Here is a 21,794-nt window from a genome sequence, read left to right as displayed (position 1 = left end):
ACACACACACACACACACACACACACACACACGCACACACACGCACACACACACACACACCTTCAACTACTGTCAGAGAGCCACACCCAGACTCTCTTCAAGAGCAGAGACCAGGGTCTGTGATGCCTTGTCACCCAGCTCACTACCTTGGGGTTGGGGTGCATTTACCTTCCCCACAGATTTGGGTGAGGCTGATGTCAAAGAGGCTGTGGGCCTCGAGGTCACTGGCCATGGGACCAGCAACCGAGGGACAGAGTTGGTGGCCACCAACCAGCCATCCAGCTGAGGGCACCAGCCCAGCCCTCATCCCCTTCTCGCAAAGGAGAAAGAAGACCTGGGCTTCTCCCAGTAGCTTCTGGGTTGGGGAGAGGTACGAAATGGGGTGATTTCCCCAAGGGGCATGGATGGGAGAGGAGATGCCAAGGCCAGGAGTTCTAACCGGTACCTGTTGGACCCTCCCTCAGGAGACTGTTTGCCAGGAGGCTCTTACCTGCCAGAAGACCGTGGATGCCAGTGTCTGGTTGGGCAAAAGAAGGCCGACCACCTGAGAGAAAGAGAGAGAGAGGAAAGGCTGAAAAAGGCAAAAGAAACACCCTACACTTTTGCAAAGAAAAATTAAACAGCCACGAATAAGAGCAAGCTGAATCTGCACAGACTGATATGGACGATGTGTTCATACAACCTGCTGCCCGTAGCAAGACTGTGCATGATGAAAAAACCCAAGCTGTAGCACCGTATTACAGCACAGTCCCATTTTTTTTTAAAGAAAAACATCTTATATAAAACCATATACACAAACACACATACATATCTCTAAGCATGAAGAAAAAGCTGTAGCACAGCATGTAGATCTGGTTACACAGGACTTCCTCACATTCTTCTTGAATATTTCTGCATTCTTTTTAACAGTTGACAGGCATTCTGTTCATAATGGGTGGGCAGGGGAACAATAAAACAAACAAGCAAACTAAACACCATCACTTCTGCCCAGCGTACCCGGCTCCTCCACACTCCAGCCACCCAGCAGGATTTTGTGAGGATTCAATAGAACTCATTTCAAAGGCCTTACGTGCTTTATAAGTACAAGCTGGTGGAATTTATATGTTATCACTGGGCCCTCATGAAGCAAAACCTACACCATGTTTAAGCTATTGAACGAAACATGGATGTCTAATAAATATTTGTTGAATGAGTGAATGAATGAATGAGCCATAGAGCTAAGCATGGCTACATATGTGTGGATCCATTATTCCCAAAGCCCAAATATCACTGAAGACCTAGACTCCCTGACTTTGGTTTTTTTTTGGTTTTGTTTTGCTTTAAGTCAAGATTAATTGTCTGATTTTAACACTGGCCAAACCTTGGACTTCAGGGATCCACATGTCTCTGTAGTTTACCTTTTGGGTGCTTGTGTGCAAAATAACACCTACCCAGTTCTGCTGCATATGGGAAAAAATGTGCACAACCATCCACATATTGACTTATTTATTATTCCTGTAGATAAAATGGCTCTTTGGCAAGAATTTCTGTAAGGAACAAGTATAAACACTCAATCCTATGCAGTAAATCAAATTCTAGACATCCTCAGCAACATTAGTAAATCATGTTTTAAAGATTAAAATGTTTTTAAAACAGTGAATATGCACATACATTTATATTTATTGGCCCATATCAGTTTGAATAAAATTATACAATGTAAAGGCATTCCATAGCTCCAGTGAGGAATTATGATATTTTTCTCCCCCAAATGAGATGGTAACTCCATTTCTCTTTGCCATGACAGCTGTGGGTACTGGAGTGGGAATCAGGAGACCTGGGTTCTCACCCCAGTTCCATCCCTGTGTGATCTCCGGCATAAACAGTCCCCTTTGGGGTTCCATCTTTCTTACCTATAGAGTGAAGGGGTTGACCTTGGGGGTCCTATCTTGGTTTAAATTCTATTCTCATTTTCCAAATAATACACATAAAGTCCATAGAGATAGTCCCACCCCAGCCCAATTGAGAAGTATCATGGGGAACACAGGACCTCCTTCTAGTTGGACCCCAGTCAGGAGCCAGACCATAGTGAGGAAGCTGAGCCTAGAAAGGCATGAAGCTGGGAACAGATAGCATGAGCCAGCAAATGTGTGTGTGTGTAAGTAGTTCTTCCCTGTTCAGAGGATATCATTCCCCGTAATCTGCTGGTTTATATTACGTGGGTGTGTTATGAACGTCATTGCCTTCTTTCCCTCAATCCCCATTGCACCCCCTGAACTGTGCTTGGCCACCAGGAGAGGGTATGATGCAGCCCCATGGGACTCACTGTTGGTACCAGACAGCTGTTGCCCAGGACCCTCGCAGCTCGTTACATCAGAGGGTCCCCTTATGAGCCCTCTCCCCTGGGTTCAGAAACCGTACTGGTGAGCATCTGGTTTGCATCGGCCTTGCAGACACTGGGCATTTTTAACTGTGGTTCCCTTTGCCCTGACTGTCGAGGTCAGGCCAGATCTCCAGGGCCCACCTCTGCCCAGTGTACACATCCTCATGGCACATATGTTCTGTCCAAACTTCACTCCTGACTTCATCTTCCCTTCCCTAAATTTCCTTTTGTCTCATTTTCATCTTCATTTGTTTATCTTGTGCCATGTCTTTTTAAAATCTGATATCAAGTCTTTTCCAGAGCAAACCACAGCCCTAAACTAAACCGGTACCCAGGCTATGTACTACACACACGCACACGGCTGTAACCAGCCGGGTTTTCACCTTGCTGGCCCACCTCCTACCCTCACACGAGCCTGACGTCCATGCACCTCTGACTCCTTATGCTTTCTGAAGGAGATGGATGGGTTTTGCTAAGCATTTCCCCTTATGTCACTTACCATGGTCCTTATTATAACTCTGGGGCTCAGAAAAAAATAGAAATTACTTTCTGCATTTTGAAAATGGGATAACTGAGGTTGAGAGACATTTGGTGACCTGCCCAAGGCTTCGTAGCTCCTAGAAAAAGAGGCAGGTCTTGCCCTAACCGGGTTGGCTCAGTGGATAGAGCGTCAGCCTGCGGACTGAAGGGTCCCAGGTTCGATTTTGGTCAAGAGCATGTACCTTGGTTGCGGGCACATCATCAGTTCAGGGTGTGCAGGAGGCAGCTGATCGATGTTGTTTCTCTCTCATCGATGTTTCTAACTCTCTATCCCTCTCCCTTCCTCTCTGTAAAAAAAAAAATCAATTAAATATATATATATTTTTTTTTTTAATTGATTTTTTTTTAAAGAGGCAGGTCTCCTGATTCCTAGCCTGGGAACCCCACCTCTCTGATTTGAGGGGCTCCTTCTCCAGCTCATCCCCTTGCACACAAAGGAAGAAGCAGACTCCATGCCCGTTTTTGAGCATCTTCTGTGCCCCACATTCCCTGCTGCCCCCTGAGGAAAGGAATGCAGCCTCCCTAACAACAACAAACCAAAAACCAACAGCAAAGTGCATGAGAAAGTCTTTACCACACCTGGGCAGGAAAGGGACAAGGTGGTTTAATCGGATACTTAATTGTGTCTGTAAATCTGATAAATTCTAATGTGTCCACACAGGGGTTCAGGCAGGGAGAGGTAGGTGTGCTCCGGCTCTCTCCGGAGGAGGCGGTAAGGTGGCGCTGAGGTGTGCGTGTGTGAGCTCAGGGTAGCGGAACAGCTGAGACTGACCTCATTTAAGGAGGAGGTTTGGGAAGTCAGCTGACTGGAGTCCAGGAAGGGTGAGGTTAGAAGGCAGCGGAGCACCATGCTGCATTTGGCCAGCCCGGCAGCCGAAGGGGGCCGTTTGAGCCCAGGCGAAGGGAATAGGGACCCCACCCTCCAGGCCCTGCAGTCAGGCTGGTGGGGCCAGGAGCACGCAGTGCCAGCCCCATTCCCTATTAGGCAACACACAGCACCATCTGCACAATCCCAGGAGCAAGAGCAGATATTTTATAACTTCCTTTTTCTTTTTAAGTCTAAATTAAAAATAAATGTTCCTTCAGCTCTCAGATGTATATCTCTGGTGCAACCTGCCCACATTCCCTCACGCTGCCCTTTCCAGAACATGGCAGGGGAAAGGAGGAAAGAGATGGATGGAGAGAGGGAGCCAGTCCACCCGGCTTCAATGCCAGTGGATGGCACCTCTTCCAAGAGGGAACCGCTTCAGGCGTGGCCGCGCAGATGGGTGGAGAGAGCCCAGAATGCGGCTGGTACCAGGGAAAGTGGAAGGAGAGCCAACAGCCAGAATTTCCAGCCCAGCCTCCACCCTATCTTGCCGCAGGACCTTGGCCAAATCGCACATCCTATCTTTGCTCCCATTTATAGTTCATAACATGGCTGGGGTCTCCTCCACAGCGCCCACCCCCTGGAAGCTGCCCCCTATGCACAGTTGTCTATTTCTGCCACCCCCTTCCCCTTGGACGGCTGGCCATGGGCCCTAGTGATGAACTCTCAGGCTCTGGCTGCGGGAAGAGCTGGACTCAAATCCGTATTTATCAGAAGGGCGACCACATGCAAGTTACTTGAGTTCTTTGTGCCTCCGCTATTTTTCACCGATTACGTGGTGATCACGGCTCCTCTCTGGATGTCATGGGAGCAGGCGTGGGAAGCATTCGGCACAGTGTCTGTCATTCAGCCAGTGCTTACCACCAGGTTAGTATGATTCCTCTCCTCCTGTCTCATTCTTTTCCCGTCTTTGCCGGTCTCTCTTTTCTCTGAACTCCAGTCTGCTTGACACAATTGAGCGTCATCTTGCCCCATCTTATCTTTGGACACCAGCCTTATCCCTCAACGGATCAGGAGCTCCTGAGGGTAGAATAAGGGCTTTTCTCCCTGATGTCCCCCCCAAGCACTCAGCACAAAGATGGGCCCGAATGACATGCTGGAAACATTGCCAACTGATTAAGAACATTAAACAGCTATTGGCCAGAAAAAGATGGATGATGGATCGTGACAACGACAACCACCAGCCATCTCTTCCTTGCCCCTTTTATTAAAGTTTGAATTGCATGGGGGCTGGGGGGGGGGAGCCTTTGGAGAGAGGATGCAGACCGAGTTTGGTTCTGAGTCTTCACGCTTCCCTGTATCTATACCCTGGCCATGAGAGGGATGTATTTCCCTGCTCTTGGTGTGGCTTAGTCACGTGACTGGCTCTGGCCAATGGCGTGTGGGAGGAGGTGGCAGTGTGCCAGTTCTAAGCCAGGCCCCAGAAGCCTCGTGTGCTTCAGTCGCCCTCTGGTGCTTCTAACGCTGCTGCGAGGAGACAGGCCCTGACTGGTGCCCGGTCCAAGGAGGATGCAACATGAGGAGCAGAGTCCAGCCTGGGTCACTGATCCCCAGCCGATCCCAGGACTGTGGTTAGCAGAACTGCCTCAGTCAAGCCCAGTCTAGACCAGCCAAACCCCAGATCCCTAACAACAAATGTGTATGACTGCCACTAACGTTCTGCGGCTGTGTGTTACGTGGCACTATTGTAGCAAAATCTCGTTAATACAGAGATGACCACATAGGAAGAGTGAATGTGCTGTCCTTTATGGTTTTAATGTTCTGTGTCATTAATGCACCTTGAATTATGTCTTCACTCGTGATGCTGGTTTCTGAGTAGCCTCGCTTATCCATCCACTCCACCTGGTGACCATTAGCCCAAGGCTGGGGCCACCCTGGAAGCGATGAAAGACAGTTTGTCTCAGGACAGAGTTGGGATGGGGCCAATCAACGGCACCCACCTGGGAGCTGGCTCACAAGAAAAACCACACCTTCCCTTCAGCCAGCGGTTCTCAACCTGTGGGTCGCGGCCCCTTTGGCGGTCGAACGATCCTTTCACAGGGGTTGCCTAAGACCATCCTGCAGATCAGATATTTACATGACGATTCATAACAGTAGCAACATTACAGTTATGAAGTAGCAACGGAAATAATTTTATGGTTGGGTCACAACATGAGGAACTGTATTTAAAGGGCCAGAAGGTTGAGAACCACTGCCCTTCAGCCCTCTTCCTTCCGAGTGCTCTAACCTCTGCGGAGAGATGAGGTCTCCGTCTGGGAGAAAGGCGCCACCAAATATCCCAATCTGCTTGGCAAAAGGGGGACAAGAATAGTTGAACAAGGGGCAGCAGACCAAGACCACTGTAAACCGTGATGTTGGGACCCACAGTGGGAGACAGGAGCAACCCTCCACCCCTTGGCCACTGTCCATACAAAACTAACTCAAATATAGGAAAAATAAGATTTTTAAAATAAAAGTGTAGAAAATCCAGAGAGAAAACAGGGTGTGTGTCAAAACAACGGGGTGGTGAAACTTAAGTCAGGGGAAGGCTGTGGGGCACAGAACTATCTTGCCAAGCAAGGTAATGGCAAAATAACTGTCCTCACCCTCCACCCCGACTCTGCTTGGCTAATCACTCCTCACCCTCCAGCTTCCAGCTCAGTTGCCACCTACTCCAGAAAGCCTTCCCTGACCCTCAAGCTGAGGTCAGACCCCCTGTCCTACATCCCCCCGGCACCCTGCCTACTTTCTTTGCAGCATTCGCCTCAGTGGTACCTGTTAAAGTGTGCCACTCTCGAGAGCTTCCAGAAGCTTCAGAAGGGGGAGACCGTGTGACGCTCACATCCCACATACCTGGGGGTCCTCGCTGGGAAAGCAGCGTACCCCCTTCCCCCACACAGACACACTCCATTCCAGATGTTCCTCTGCATTTTTCAAAGACCCACCAGGAGCCCCGCTACTCAACAGTGTGCCTGCTCTTTCCTTCTCCTCTGTCTCCATCTTCTGATCTATGTGACTAATGATCTGAAAAGTAACACTCCAGTGCATTAAGGGTGCTGCTATTTAAAGGGTCCCAACCAGGGAAAGATAATATCTTTTGTCAAATGAGTGTTTGCCTCTGACTGATCAAATCCAGCGTAACCAAGCGACACTTCTTGTAGGATATACACAGGGCCAAAATGGCTGGTGCCGTTTACAATAGGAACACATTGGGGCTGGGATTTAAGTGTGTGAAAAAGCCGGGTACGAGGAAGGTTGGAAGATGTCAGAAAGGCCCCGGGACACAGTCAAATCCTCATGTAAATGAACCTTTGTGGTCCACCCCTCTCCCCGCCCCCTCCAGATGAAGTGACCCACACCAGCCCCTGAGAGAGAGGACTGCAAAGTCCCCTGATCACCTGCTGTGGAAAAGGAGAGGGCTCAGCGTCCGGAGTCCAAGCTCTGAACATCCCAGGACAGAACTCTGGTTTGGATGTAACCCAAGGCCACTGGACTCACGGACTGGAAGTGCACAGTCTGCCCTCCTCAGTCCCCAGCTGGGCATGGGGGTTGGGGCCTTGAGTTCTGAGATTCTGGAAAAATGGGGGAAGGGGAGAGAAAGGCAGCGGGAGCATGGGGAGCAAAGGGGGGGGGGCACGGACGACTAGGTCCGGACCTAGGAGAAACTCAGGCCCATGAGAGACACGCAGTTCCCGCAGCGGAGCCGCTCTGGTGGCCATGGCTGAGGGCACAGGCTGGCAGGTGGGGAAGGCAGGTGCTGCCGGATCACTGGCCTGCCTTCCGCAGCCACGCAGCCACACGTGCATGGAAGTGGCGGCACTGCAGCCTCTCAGCGGAGCCTGGGGGGGAGCGGCCAGTGGTCGGCAGCAGCTACTGGTGGTGGGTTCTGCTGCCAAAGGCCTGGAGCAGGGAGCCTGCGCTGCGCTGCACTGGCCGCGGGACCAGCCGCCCTGCTGATGTATAAATCGGGATCTCGTCGCCACACACCCAAGGGGGAGAAGTTCCATCTTCAAATGTTAAGCTTAAAATAAGACACTACATGGGTGCCAGTGGATCTGTGAAATCTGCTGACTAAACTGGCACCGGCCTCTGGGAGAAAACCAGCTCGTTTCCCCTGCGCTCTGGGGAGTGAGCAGGTGGGGGCGGGCTCCTCTCAGGCGGGGTGGGGTGCAGGTCGGCCAGGAATGCTCACCTGGCTGGAGGCAGCTCAGGTGTTGCTTCCAGAAGCTTCTCAGCCAAGGTACCCGCCAACGTTATTGACCCCTTCCCTTCAGCTCTCAGTGTCTTCGCCGGCACCCCCCTTTCTATTTTGGTGAGCATTCAGTGGCTTCTGCATGCCTGTATTTCTTACCCACTCTGCCATTCCAGGGGCTTCCCTAAGGTGTGGACTGGAACCTTCACTCCTGTTCAGGCCCGGCATTTGCTGAGATGTTCAGTGGGGCCTCGGGGGAGCGGGCTTGGCTGGTGGGAGCCAGGCCTGGGAGGGAAGTGCTGGGACAGCCAGCGTGCTCCCTCCGCGCAGGGAAGGCAGTGGCCCGGGGAGGGAGTGGGACCAATGAGTCCTCACGCGGCTTGTGGCTTGTCCACGTCAAAGTACCCAGATGGAAGCCTACGGGTTCCCCAGGTCCAATGGCTCCTCCCAGGACCTGGCCCCCGGCCAGCTGTTCTAACCCTGAGTATGAACACGGAGGGCTAAGAAGTGGGGCCCGGGGAGCACTGTCCTTTGGCTCCGGCTGCCACTGAGGCCCAGGTCATGCTGCTCGTTCACCTCAACCAAGTGTTCATTCAGGGCCTCGGGGGCCAGGGCACATGCCGGGCACAGGCTGTTCGCTCCGGGCTGGGCGGGTACGGCGCCCACAGGACATTCACAGCAGCTACTTCAGCAGTGAAGCCCTGGCAGCCTGGCAGTGGACCAGTAGCACCCGAGTTCCCAGGATGCCGACGGGGCTGCAGGGACCCTGAAATGACTGACCCTCCTTGGGCAGGAAGAGGAGAGAGTGGGAAAGTATGGGCCGTCCTCCACAACACCTTGTGAGCTAGAGACACGCTGGCATCCCTCGTGTTAGCTGGTTCATCCCAGATGACGGCAGCCATTAATTCTGTCAGGACCCAGTTGGCCTCTTCTGAGGAAATGAGCCCCAAATTCAACTCCTCTGGTTTGGCAGAGATGATACTGCCAAATGATGTATGTTTTTCAAGTGTTAACGAAATATTTATAAACAATTATTAATGCAGGCTCTTTTTTGCCCACCTCTTAAGCAAGCATGTTCTCCTTCTTTCTCACTAACAGAATCCCTATAATTGGGGATTGACTAGATATCCAGCCAAATTCTACATGAAATATAGACAGAACTGCTGTGTGGGTCTTCAAAGAAGATTCCTTAAAGGGAACTGACCCAGTTGGGAGGTATGTCCTTTCACTCCTCCTTCTTTCTCCTCCCTATACTGTGGATGTGATGGCTGGAACACCAACAGCCACGTTGGACTATGAGGTAATTTTGATGATAGAAGACAGCACTGAGAATGGTATAGAAAAGTGGGAGCCTGGGTTCCGGACAGCATTGTGGAGATCTACCTACCTCCGAACTTCTCTGACATGAGAGAAAAATAAATTAAATTGTTTAAGCCACTGTTATTTTGAACTTTTTTATATGGAGATGGTCCTGACCCTAACTGATACAAACTTTTTTATATGGAGATGGTCCTGACCCTAACTGATATAATCATATACTATGCTTCAAAAAACAAAACAAAACCTTCCCCTGGCTGCCGGCACCAGTTTTCTTCCAGCACCTGGCACCCAGGCCTTCGCTCCAGCTGGAGCCGCCTTCAGCACCTTCACTGCTCAGGCCGGAGCTATGTATGCAAATTAACCACCATCTTTGTTGGCGGTTAATTTGCATATCTTGCTGATTAGCCAATGGGAGGTATAGCGAAGGTACAGTCAATTACCCTGTTTGTCTATTATTAGATTAGATACTATGCTGCAAAAAAAACAATACATTTCAGATGGCAGAACTGTAGAGATCACTGTTTCTGAAAATAAGATAAACTAGAAAATAATAACAGAAGAATACCTTTTTAAAAACCCACTTATTTGAAATGTGTTCTTCTAATTAAAGCTAAAAGATTGAATACTCTGATTAAAGAGAATTCAAAACTATAATTTCAAACTTATTTAGAAATTAAAACATAGATCACTATATAAAAAATATATTAGATATAGTCAGGTGTTAGATGTACTCAGAAGAAAATTCACAGCCCTAAGCATTTTTTATTAGAAGGAAGAATGAGAATAAATAAATTAAGCAATCAAGGGAAAAGTAAAGAAAAAGAATCCTACCACAAAATAAGAGATCAAAAGAATATTATAAAAACAAAAATGAATAAATTATAAAACAAAAACAGAAGATTTGATAAATGCATCCAAGAGCTAATTCCTAGGCACAAGTCTCACCAACCCAATTATTGTAATAAAGGAGATGGAGGTGAGAAGTACAGACAAGACTTGAAATCAAGCCACAGAAAAAAAAAACATTAAAAACATCAACATTCAAAACTTTCTACAACAAAGACACCAGACAGTAAAGGGGAAAGAGCTGGGAGAAGAGATTCGCAATATATAGGGATTAATATCAAAAATATAAAAATAACTTTTACAAATAATTAGGAAAATACAGCCAGTGGAAGAATGGACAAAGGATGTGAACAGGAAATTCAGAGAAAATGAAATAGAAATGGCAATAAATATTGAAAAGAAGCAGAATCCTTTTTTGGTGTTCAGGGAAATAAAACAATTAAAACCATAATGAGATGATACCTTTCTCCCATCAGACTGGCAAAAAAAAGAAAGAAGGAAGGAAGGAAGAAGAAAGAAAGAAAGAAGAAAGAAGGAAGGAAGGAAGAAGAAAGAAAGAAAGAAGAAAGAAGGAAGGAAGGAAGAAGAAAGAAAGAAAGAAGAAAGAAGGAAGGAAGGAAGAAGAAAGAAAGAAAGAAGAAAGAAGGAAGGAAGGAAGAAGAAAGAAAGAAAGAAGAAAGAAGGAAGGAAGGAAGAAGAAAGAAAGAAAGAAGAAAGAAGGAAGGAAGGAAGAAGAAAGAAAGAAAGAAGAAAGAAGGAAGGAAGGAAGAAGAAAGAAAGAAAGAAGAAAGAAGGAAGGAAGGAAGAAGAAAGAAAGAAAGAAGAAAGAAGGAAGGAAGGAAGAAGAAAGAAAGAAAGAAGAAAGAAGGAAGGAAGGAAGAAGAAAGAAAGAAAGAAGAAAGAAGGAAGGAAGGAAGAAGAAAGAAAGAAAGAAGAAAGAAGGAAGGAAGGAAGAAGAAAGAAAGAAAGAAAGAAAGGAAGAAAGAAGACACTAAATATATGAATACCTATGTTACAAAGGTTTGATGAAATCTAACCTCTCTGAAGGGAAATTTGGCAATAGTTATCAAAAATTCAAATGTGCACACACAGCCATTTACACTGAAAATTCACTTTCTAGAATGCCCTTGAGAAATCATCATACTTATGCAAAAACAGCTTTACAAGGATTTTTCCCAGCACTGTTATTTCTAATTAGCAAATAATAAGAAACAACTTAAATCTATCACTAGAGGAGAGAATACTACTCAGCTGGAAAAAAACAAATGAATGAATGAATAAATGAATGAATGAAGCAGACCTTCAAGTAAGTAAACAGCTACATGTAATCAGCTAATTGTAGATAAATGAGAATATTGTTATATTTTAATAGAAAAAATGCAAAACAAAAATAATAGTTTAAATGATGATTCATATATCTATACTAATAAAAGGGTAATATACTAATTAGACCAGGAGACTTTCCAGGAGACCTTTCGGATGTCCTTCTGGACAAAGCCATGGTGATGGGGCCGAGGCAGAGGCTGTTAGGGGTGATCAGGCCAGGAGGGGAGGGCAGTTGGGGGTGATCAGACCGTCAGGGGGGGCAGGGGGGGGCAAGCAGGCTGGCAGGCAGAGTGGTTAGGGGTGATCAGGCAGGCAGGTGAGCAGTTAGGAGCCAGCAGTCCTGGATTGTGAGAGGGATGTTGGATATCCCCCGAGGGGTCCCAGATTGGAGAGGGTGCAGGCTGGGCTCAGGGACACTCCCCACCCCCATGCACGAATTTCGTGCACCAGGCCACTAGTATGCAAATACATAGGAAAAAAGCCCAAAAGTCCATGACCAACTTCTAAGAGAGTTTACTTCTAAGAGCAGATTTGGGGTTGAGGGTTGTCAGAGGAACTTCTAGTTCTTTTTGTATTGTTTGAATTCTGAGCTGAGAGAACATATTCATGTATTACTTGCATAACTTTTAAAATAGTCTTAAAAAATTCTTGGTGGTAATTTTGAATTCCAAGAACATATTCATGTATTACTTGTATAATTTTATAAAATATACAAAGAAAAAACTTTTTAATCCTGAGGCTATTTCTGGACTCCAAAGATAAAGAGAAAAAAAACCAAAGGATCCCCAGGGGAGGGGAAATGTTTACCTACAAAAAGAAGATAATCAGGCCAACTATTGTTCATGTTTAAGAGGGGGAAAAGACATTTCCAGATATGCAGGGATTCGCAAAGTGTATTGCCCACACACAGTGAATATTACTCAGAAGTACTTTAGCCAAACAAAGAAAACACACACACACACACACACACACACACACACACACACACACACACACGAAATGCCTAAGTAATTGTGACATTTACTATACCTGCTAGGTAGCTGTTGGTAAGCTAAGCTTTCCTAGAAATGTGTCCATTTCTTCTAAATCTTCCAATTTATTGCTCCAGATTGTTCAATGCATTCTGGTCTTTTAAACTTCTATTGTATCTATAGTTATTGTACTTTTTACTCCTAATATTGCTTATTTGCACCTTCTCTCTTTTTTTCTTGCTCACTGTTGCCAGAAATGTCTATTTAATTAGTCCTCCATAGAAGCCAGGAATTTACTGTCAATATCAGAAAAAACATATGCACAAGATTATCCATTCTCGTATTATTCATACTGGAAAAATATTGGAAATAACCTAAACATCCACATATAGAAAATTAGCTGGATAAATTATGGTACTTCTACATCGTAGACAGCTATGCAGCTATTAAAAAAATGAGGAAGATCTCTATACACTGATTTACCATGATTTCCAGGATGTCATTAAGAAAAAAAACACTAGAGAAAACTTACTTTTACAAAAGAAATGGAAAGAATAAAATATTTACTTCCAGAGGATGGGTGGGAAGGAGGTAGAAGGGATAGAAAAGGGAATGAAACTTTTATTATGAGTTTTGATATAGCTTTGACTTTTGAACCATGTTGATATTTTATATATTTCCAAAAAAAATCAGTAAGAATGGGAAACAACTGAAACTTAATCATAGAAATGAATAAACTTAATGGTATACAAAATAAATAGCATAAACACAACAGAAGAAAAAATTCAAACAACTTTTAAACATGGTTCTCTGATTATATACTCTCAGTAGGATATATTCAATGGACATAAAGAACTTCAAAGAAATCTTGGGCTTTCCTTAATACATTTTTGGGGAGTGGTATTGACATAGCAATTCTGAAAGTCTTTTATTTACATGTACCTACAAAAGAAAAGAGAATCAGAATATGTTGCTGTTGGACTCTCATTCAGGGAGTAGGGAGATGTAACTATGGAATGAAGGAAGGGAAGAACTCTGAGATGCTGGATTGGAATTAGAGGTAGTAGTATAAACTCACGATTTTTTAAAAGTTGCACTTCCTAACCCTGTCTGCTCAGATGGCCCAGCAACAACGGCACCCTGGTAACAGTGAGCACACCCAGAATCCAGACCTTGGTTTCTAAGTACCATTACCCTCTGAGAGGAACCAGGGCTCTTTGGAGAAATGGATGATTCCAGGACTGGGACACAGAAACTACCAGATGAGTCTGGAATAGCCATATTTTGTGCCATAAAGTATTTAAGTACTCAAAGAATAAGAAGGCAGGGGGTGGGGGGGCGCGGTGGATGGGGACATCTGTAATACTGATAACAATAAATAAAAAAATAAAAAGGCATGTCAAATGAACAGAGAAACGTATTTAAAGAGTTCCTTTTGGTCAAATTTGGCACCATTTGTATATAAAAATGAATAATGGCAGAAGTAAATTGTTACCCCCGGATACAAAAAATACACGAGACCATAGTGATAGTTTTAAGAAGGAGGCAGTAGGGAAATCTCTTATTTACAGGAGGTTACCAACTATTAAACACAGAAGGAATAACATATATGAAATATATAGGAAACTTTGAGACTAGGTAAATATCCTGTTTCCAATCAGGCTTTCACCCAGTGGTCTTAACATTTGTTGGTCATTCTTGTCTGTTTCCAGTTTTAGGCTAATACGAACAAAGCTACTACATTCACATATAGATCTCTGGGTGAACGTGTGTATTCATTTCTCTTGAGGTAAATACCTAAAATTAGGATTGTTGGCTCACATTGTAAGTGCATGTTTAACTTTATGAGACTGTAATACCATTTTACACACACCCGTGCCCCAATCCTGATTCTAGGATCACACACTGCATTTAGTTCTTATCTCTTTAGCCTTTTAGGTGTAATTAAAGATAAATGAGAATATATATATGATTTGCACAATCATATTCAAAGCAGCACTGTTTGGTTGTGAACTCCAAATTGGAAACAACTCAAATTTTCACCAACAGTAGGATGAATAAAGAAATTTCAATATTGTTATAACAATGGAATATTATGCAGCAATGAAAAATAAACTAATACCACATATAGCAATATGGACACATCTCACAAACAACTTTTAGTGAAAGAAAACAAAGGCCCCCCAAAAGTACATACTGATGATTCCATTTCCGTAAAGTTCAATAGCTGGCCAAATGAGAATATAGTGAAGACAGTCAGAAAGGTGGTTTCCTGTGGTATGGGCGTAGTGATGGAGAGGTTTCTGAGATGTTGCGGATGCTCTAAATCAGTGGTCACCAACCGGTGGTCTGCAGACCACTGGTGGTCCATGAGGTCCGAAAGGTTGGTGCCCGCTGCTCTAAATTTTTATCTAAGTGATGTTACTTGGATGAGCTCACTTTGTGAAAACTTCTCAAGCTGTGTTTACCTTTATGATGACTGTGCCTCTCTGTAAATTAATTTTTACATTAATTTTTTAATGTAAAAAATTTTTAAAGTAAACTTAACCCTGAATCTAAAACTGAACAACATGAAGACTGAATCCTTTCTGAGTTAATGTTAAACCTTAGTTTTCAGAAATCATCCTTACTTTCCAACTTCCCAAGGTTTGGGGGGGACTTCCCTGTAACCAAATGAGCATGTCTTAATGATAATTCGCAGGACGGGAGATGTGCAGGGATGAAGGCCCAAACAGTGCTCCGTGTTACACTGGTGCACCTTCTAACAGAAAGACGTTTGACAGTACCACCAAGAGAATAAAAAAGAGATGTGTGCTGTATTAGCCAGTTATTCACTTCCAGGATTTTAGCTTAAATCAACAACTCAGTCAAATAGTTATGAGCAATGACGTAAAGTTATACATTAAAAATTCTTTGGGGGAAAAAAATACTTTGAAGGTAATACTTACAATTGGCGTCCCAAAAGGAATGTAACCTGTGAGAGGAGAGAGAAGAGTCAGGCCTCATAACCCCGCCCTCCGCCCCACAGACCTCTCAATTTAGACATCGGAGGAGACTTCTGGGCTTGGTCTTGACAGTGGCCTCAATGAAGGGGTGCAGGTCCCTTAGGGGAGAGGCACCTCTAGTCCCCAGACCTTTTCCCAGCTCAGTCCTCCCCAGAGCAGAGGGCACCCCTGTGTCCCCCAGCCTCCCTCTCTCTGTTCCCCGTTAGCCAGACAGTTCTCATTCCCCTCCCCAACCCATTCCTGAAGGCAGGCGGGCCCCACGGTACACACTGGGGGCTCCTCCCATCATTCCCCTCCTGAGGCGCAACGCCCCTGCCACGCTCACTGCACACACTGCCATGTCTTCAAAGGCCCTGGACTATCCCTCAGCTTCTTTCTCACACGCACCCTTCCCTCCCTGACATCAAGACCATTTCTAGAAAAGACATTCCCTACCCCCCTGAGAGGTGCACCTCTAAGTGCCAGAGCTCTTTCCATCGCTGGTGCCCTGCGAGACACCCTCACACAGCAGCACAGAGCTGGTGTGAAGCCCAGCCAGGCCTGGGCGCTGTTTCCTCGCTGCTCATGGCCCTGGACTATGGCAAGGCCTCCACCATCCCCACCGCTGTCAACGGCCAGCGGCCTGTCCCCAGCCTCTAACTATGGCAGCTGGTAGCTGGACAGCAGCCAACCTCTATCTATCTGAGCTACATGTAAAGCAAAGGTTTGCATCCTCAGGCGCGTCATTGCGCATGCACATGAGCCAGCGCTCTCCTACCCGCATTCTCCGGAGAGAGGTCCAAAGCTTGATGGGAGACGTACAAGAGGAACCAGGCTCAGGGTGGGAGCCTGCTAGGGCCTCGTGCAGGGACTGGGGAGCACCCACAGCCATGGCTAGAAGGTGCTCCCAGCCTTCGCTTCCTTGGAGTTCCTCACAGCAAGGCAAGGGGGTCACCTGGCACCAATTGCCCCGGTTTGCACAAGGATGTCACGTGGCTGTTTATTCTCTCCCCCCATGAGGTCAGGCTCTCTGGGGGTGGGGACCCTGGCTGACCTACCCGACCAGGAACACCCACTGGTAGAGACCCTTCCTCCAGCCGCTGAGGACTTCCCAAGGGGGCATCCAGCAGCCGCGCCACCCACCCTATACCTCGGGTCGTACACCAGGAGTCGGGTCTGAGCTCCAGGCAAGACCTGTGGCCCCTCCGCACTGCAGGCAGGGTGACCCCGCCAGCCCAGTGTGTGCGCAAGTCTTTCTGGACTGTGAGGTTCACCACACAGAACCGTCCTTCTAGTGGCCACAGGGCAGGGACTTCCCAGGAGGCGGGCATCTTCCAGCTACTCCCCCAGCCCCTGCCCACTGGTCTGCACAGAATGGAATTTGCCATCGCTGTGCGAGCAGTGGGGCACATATAGCGCGGACTTTCTGAAGGGCAGGTTAATGGCAGGTTCAGAGACCAGCGAGTTAGCCTGAGGATTAACTGCCTGGAAGGGCAGAGCGGGGAGCAGGACCTGGAGGGAGAGAGCGCGTGCACAGGTGGGAGAAGTGGCTCCTCGGAGGCAGGTTCGCCCGCAGCAGGTGTTACCCCGGAGGCTGCCAATAACCTGGGAGTAACCTGCGGAGGCCCCACTCCACCCCAGCTGCTCAGGCAGAAAAGGCACTTGTTTTGTTTTGTTTTTAGAAAAGGCACATTTTTTAAAAGCTCCATAGGTGATTCTGAGGCCTGGCTCGAGTCTTACCCAGTTGAGTCCATGTGAACATGCAGGTGCCAGTGCGGCCATGTGCATAACACAGGCTCCCTCCCCGCCCCAGGCCGGCACATCTAGCGGGTGCTGGAGCTGTGACACGGTAAGTGGCCCTGGCTGGGCGGAAGCAGAGGTCCCGGGGCTCACCTGACATTCTAAAGGGCATGAAGATCTTCTCATTGGTGTCCGGGTGTAGAATAGCCTGGCAAGAGCAAGGAACAGAGCACAGGTGACAGTGGGAGAGGGAGGGGGCACAGGGAGAGGAAGGGAAGGAGGCGGGAAAGGAGAGCCCCCCCTCCCACAGGATGACTCCGAGGGCCAGTGGCTGTGTCCTGCCTTCTCGCCAGGCAGTCCTTTCCCACCACTGGGGCAAGAGGAAGCTAACACACCACCCCAAACAGCACGTATCCTCTGACTAATGCTCCAAGCTGAACACAGGGAGGGCAGGACTGTGTCTACCTCTCGGGCCCCCTGAACCCCTGTGCCTGGCACACAGTAGAATTGACAGATTGTTCTGTTTCTCCAGCCTGTGCCTCATGCTGGTGCTGGAGAGAGACAACTTTTCCACTCATTTGAAAGCAACTTTCTTCTCCTTACCACCTTCTTATAATAACAACAATAGGAATAAGAATACCTACAACAGCCAGCAGTTAAAAGGCACTTACTATGTGCCCAGTGCTGCTCCAAGAACTTGGTGTAGATTTTTTCAACAATGTTAGAGGCACAGCTATTATTCCCATTTTACAGAAGAGGAAATTGGGGCTCAGAGGTGGAAGTGGCAAAGCGGGGAATCCCAGCAGTCTGCCTCGCTCTGAAAAAGTCATGTGAGGCTGCCTCTACCCATTCTGGGAGACAGTTGAAGGATCTTCATTAAATCAGGCTTTTTACCTGGCCCTACCAGGAAGCTTTAGAAAAACGCTGGGAGAATTCTTAAAGTAACCTTACAGCAGCCAGGGTTGAGAACCCTTCGTTTAAATCAGCGGTTCTCAACCTGTGGGTCGCGACCCCTTGGTCTCAAAGTCACATTTCTAACCAAGAGATCTAGCTGCAAAGGGCTTAAGAGGCTCAGGCTGTACTGGTCCCCTCAGGTCTGGCAGCTACTCTGAGGGTGTGGTGTCAGTCATAACAGTAGCAACATTACAGTTATGAAGTAGCACTGAAAATAATTTTATGGTTGGGTCACAGCAGAAGGAACTGTATTTAAAGGGCCAGAAGGTTGAGAACCACTGGTTTAAATGATCTGTGTGAGATCCCCTCGCTCTGCTGTTCTGGGGCCCTGACGCCACACCCTCAGTAGCTGCCAGACCTGGGGGGACCAGTACAGCCTGAGCCTCTTAAGCCCTTTGCAGCTAGATCTCTTGGTTAGAAATGTGACTTTGAGACCAAGGGGTCGCGACCCACAGGTTGAGAACCGCTGATTTAAACGAAGGATTCTCAACCCTGGCTGCTGTAAGGTTACTTTAAGAATTCTCCCAGCTTTTTTCTAAAGCTTCCTGGTAGGGCCAGGTAAAAAGCCTGATTTAATGAAGATCCTTCAACTGTCTCCCAGAATCGGTAGAGGCAGCCTCACATGACTTTTTCAGAGCGAGGCAGACTGCTGGGATTCCCCGCTTTGCCACTTCCACCTCTGAGCCCCAATTTCCTCTTCTGTAAAATGGGAATAATAGCTGTGCCTCTAACATTGTTGAAAAAATCTACACCAAGTTCTTGGAGCAGCACTGGGCACATAGTAAGTGCCTTTTAACTGCTGGCTGTTGTAGGTATTCTTATTCCTATTGTTGTTATTATAAGAAGGTGGTAAGGAGAAGAAAGTTGCTTTCAAATGAGTGGAAAAGTTGTCTCTCTCCAGCACCAGCATGAGGCACAGGCTGGAGAAACAGAACAATCTGTCAATTCCTTCAAATGATATAAATACTGCCTTTCATTGAATCTAAGACATCGTTAATCCGAAGACATTATTATGTGCCGCTAAGTAAGAAAACAATGACATAATGCCAAGACCACCATCAATAAAAAGACTCATCCCATTTAAGAGATGTTAAAATGTGATAAAAATGGGCCTGTTAGAAGCAAGCAAACCCAGTAAATAAACATTTACATTGTGGCAAACCAAGGGCCAGTGCACTTTTAATGGAGCAAAAAGGGTAGGAGGTGAGAGGTAAGATGCGGCCAGGAGTGGTGGTTAGTTTTGTAACAGAACAGTTCACTTATGCTTCCTTTACATGGCAGTGTTGTTGCCTGGAACATAAATTAAGTTGCAGAAGGCTACTGGGTAGCAAAAATAGAAGTTATAAAATTGATATATTAAAGCTTATGCATTATACTCACAGCAGAGTCCTCAAGCCTTAATTCACAGCCTAATTACTCTTATTTTAGATACATTTCAAACATATTTGATTGTCTGCTATTCCAGGAAGATTGGAGGCAGTAGAGTTTTGAAAAATAATAATTGCGGAACAGAAGGGACTGAAGAGAGAAAAACCAAATGCAGAATCAGTGTCAGCCAAAGGAGGTGAGAGCATCCAGCAGAGATGAAAAAAAAAAAAAAGATAAAAGGCTGACCCTCCTTTGCCTTCCTGAAGTGCACCCCCAAGTCCCAGGGCCATTTTAGGTGCGAGCCTTTCAGCACCGTCCGGCATCTCCCACAGTGCTGGCCACCCAGAAAATCTAAAGCTATTCTAAAATTAAAATTTTATTTTAAAAAAAAACCCTCAAAATTCCTTCGTACAGTTCTTTGAAAAAAATTCCCCATGATTCTGAGGAAGACCCTGGGCAGAAAACACTGGCCTAAAACATCAGAGGACAGTGTAAAGAGCCAGTGTTAGAACCAGGCAGCCCTGTGTTCAAATCACTTCCTGGAGGCGTGGCCCTGGGCTCATTACATCGCCTTCATGTCTCAGTTTCTCCATCAGTGAAATGGGCTGTTGTGAAGGTGGAGCGGAGGCTGGATGCTCCTGGGCAGTTTGAGCTTCCCTTCAGGCAGACAGCTAAGCCTACACTGCCCAGGGGGGGGGGGGGGGGGGGGCACCCACGTGACCTGGTGCTGGCTGATGGCCTGTGATGTTTGCCACTCCCAGGCCTGGCCCCAAAGCCTCCCACAGAGAATCCAGGGGAGGACGATGAGGCCCTGGAAGACAGTAAAACCATGAAGGGGAAGGAGCTGGGTCCCTGGACAATGTCATGCGCCAAGTCCCTGAGCTGCGCTGGATTCTGACATGAGTGAGAAATGGACCGTACAGAAAAGCCCCTGAACTCTGGGGCCTGTGTGTTACAGCACTTGGCTTACCCTGACTCACACAGAGGTTTAAATGAGATACACATATCTAAACTGCTTGGCCCATAGGACATGCTCCATAAATGCCTAAAACAGAGGGACGGTCATTCAAATGAGCAACATGTTTAATGACTTAATTAATTTTAAAGTAACTTCACATCTATTGTCTTATGCCTGCAACATGCCTGTGAGGTGGGTAGGTTCTTTTCAGACAACGTAACTCATCTCAGAGACTAAGTAACGCAGCCCCGGGCCCCTGGTGGCTGGATGGACATGGGCACCCAGGCCTCCTGGCCTCCAGACTCACATCCTCCCTCTCTCCAGGGCCCTGGAGGAGATGACGTCTGGTCTGGCCAGCGTGACTGCCAGGCCGAGGCATGAGAGGAGGAAGAGAACCGGCTGACATCATCCTGAGGGCACAGAGCCTCCTGGCAGCCCGGCAGCTGATGCTCCTCCCGCCGAAGTCCCGCCAAGCAGCACTGGTAACCCATGGCGACATCGTGTCCCTCAGGTTCAAGGACTGTCCTTCACCTCCACCCAGGAGCAGCGATGGAGAGTCAGGCAGGTGCTGGCTTAGCGGCAAAGGCGGAAGTCCAGCAGGGCTGTCAGCAGGCAAGGCCAGGAACCCAGAGCTCACAGGCCTGTCCCTTCCTCCCTCCCCCGAAGTGACACCACCACACTCATGGCCTGGGTAGGCTAGTGGCACCGATATGGGCCGTGGTAAGTCTCACAGGATAGGTCAGTCCATGCTTCCTATTTGCTGAGCACTTTCCCGCAGAAGCACTGAGATCTGAACCCAAGCTGTGTGGTTCCAGAGGCCCCGCTCTTAATCCCCACATCCCCCTGATTCTAAGGCTAGCAAGCCTGTGCACACCGTTCTGCCCTCGGGGCATCTAAAATACTGTGGGGCCTGGCTGGCGTGGCTCAGTGGTTGAGCATCGACCTATGAACCAGGATTCCTGGTCAGGGTACATGCCTGGTTTGCTGGCTCGATCCCCAGCAGGGGATGTGCAGGAGGTAGCTGGTCAATGATTCTCTCTCCCTCTCCCTTCCTCTCTGAAATTAATATATATATTAGAAAATAAATAAATTAAATATTGTGGAGATCTTCCCACATCAGTGCACAGAGAGCACCTCATTTTTCCTAATAGAAACCTTGAATGAATGCACTGTATATTCTACTGTGTCCTATGAGTGGACTTTTAGCCTATTTTCAGTCTTTCTTATTGTGGTAAAATATACATAATGTGAAACTTACCATTTTAGCCACTTTAAAGTGGCAGCTCTACGGCGTTAGGTGCATTCACACTATTGTACACCATCACCAGCATCCATCTCCAGAACTTCTTCATCTTTCCCAACTGAACTCTGTACCCAGTGTACCAACCA

The 21,794-nt window shown here is 47.2% G+C and overlaps 1 protein-coding gene across 1 annotated transcript in view; it reads right to left on the bottom strand.

The window, feature by feature from the left end:
* SFXN5 (sideroflexin 5) overlaps positions 1-21,794 on the bottom strand; it is a 109,907-nt gene that overhangs the window by 53,656 nt on the left and 34,457 nt on the right. The window contains exons 5-8 of the mRNA XM_014540919.1: positions 19,525-19,535; positions 17,279-17,337; positions 15,350-15,375; positions 491-544 (exon numbers count right to left, since the gene is read on the bottom strand). Coding sequence (XP_014396405.1) covers positions 491-544; positions 15,350-15,375; positions 17,279-17,337; positions 19,525-19,535 — 150 coding nt within the window. The remainder of the gene's footprint in view (positions 1-490; positions 545-15,349; positions 15,376-17,278; positions 17,338-19,524; positions 19,536-21,794) is intronic.

Source organism: Myotis brandtii, unplaced genomic scaffold (assembly GCF_000412655.1).
Source record: "Myotis brandtii unplaced genomic scaffold, ASM41265v1 scaffold251, whole genome shotgun sequence".
Taxonomy (NCBI): Eukaryota; Metazoa; Chordata; class Mammalia; order Chiroptera; family Vespertilionidae; genus Myotis; species Myotis brandtii.
The sequence above is the reverse complement of the archived record's forward strand: the minus strand, read 5'-3'. Positions and strand labels throughout refer to the sequence as shown.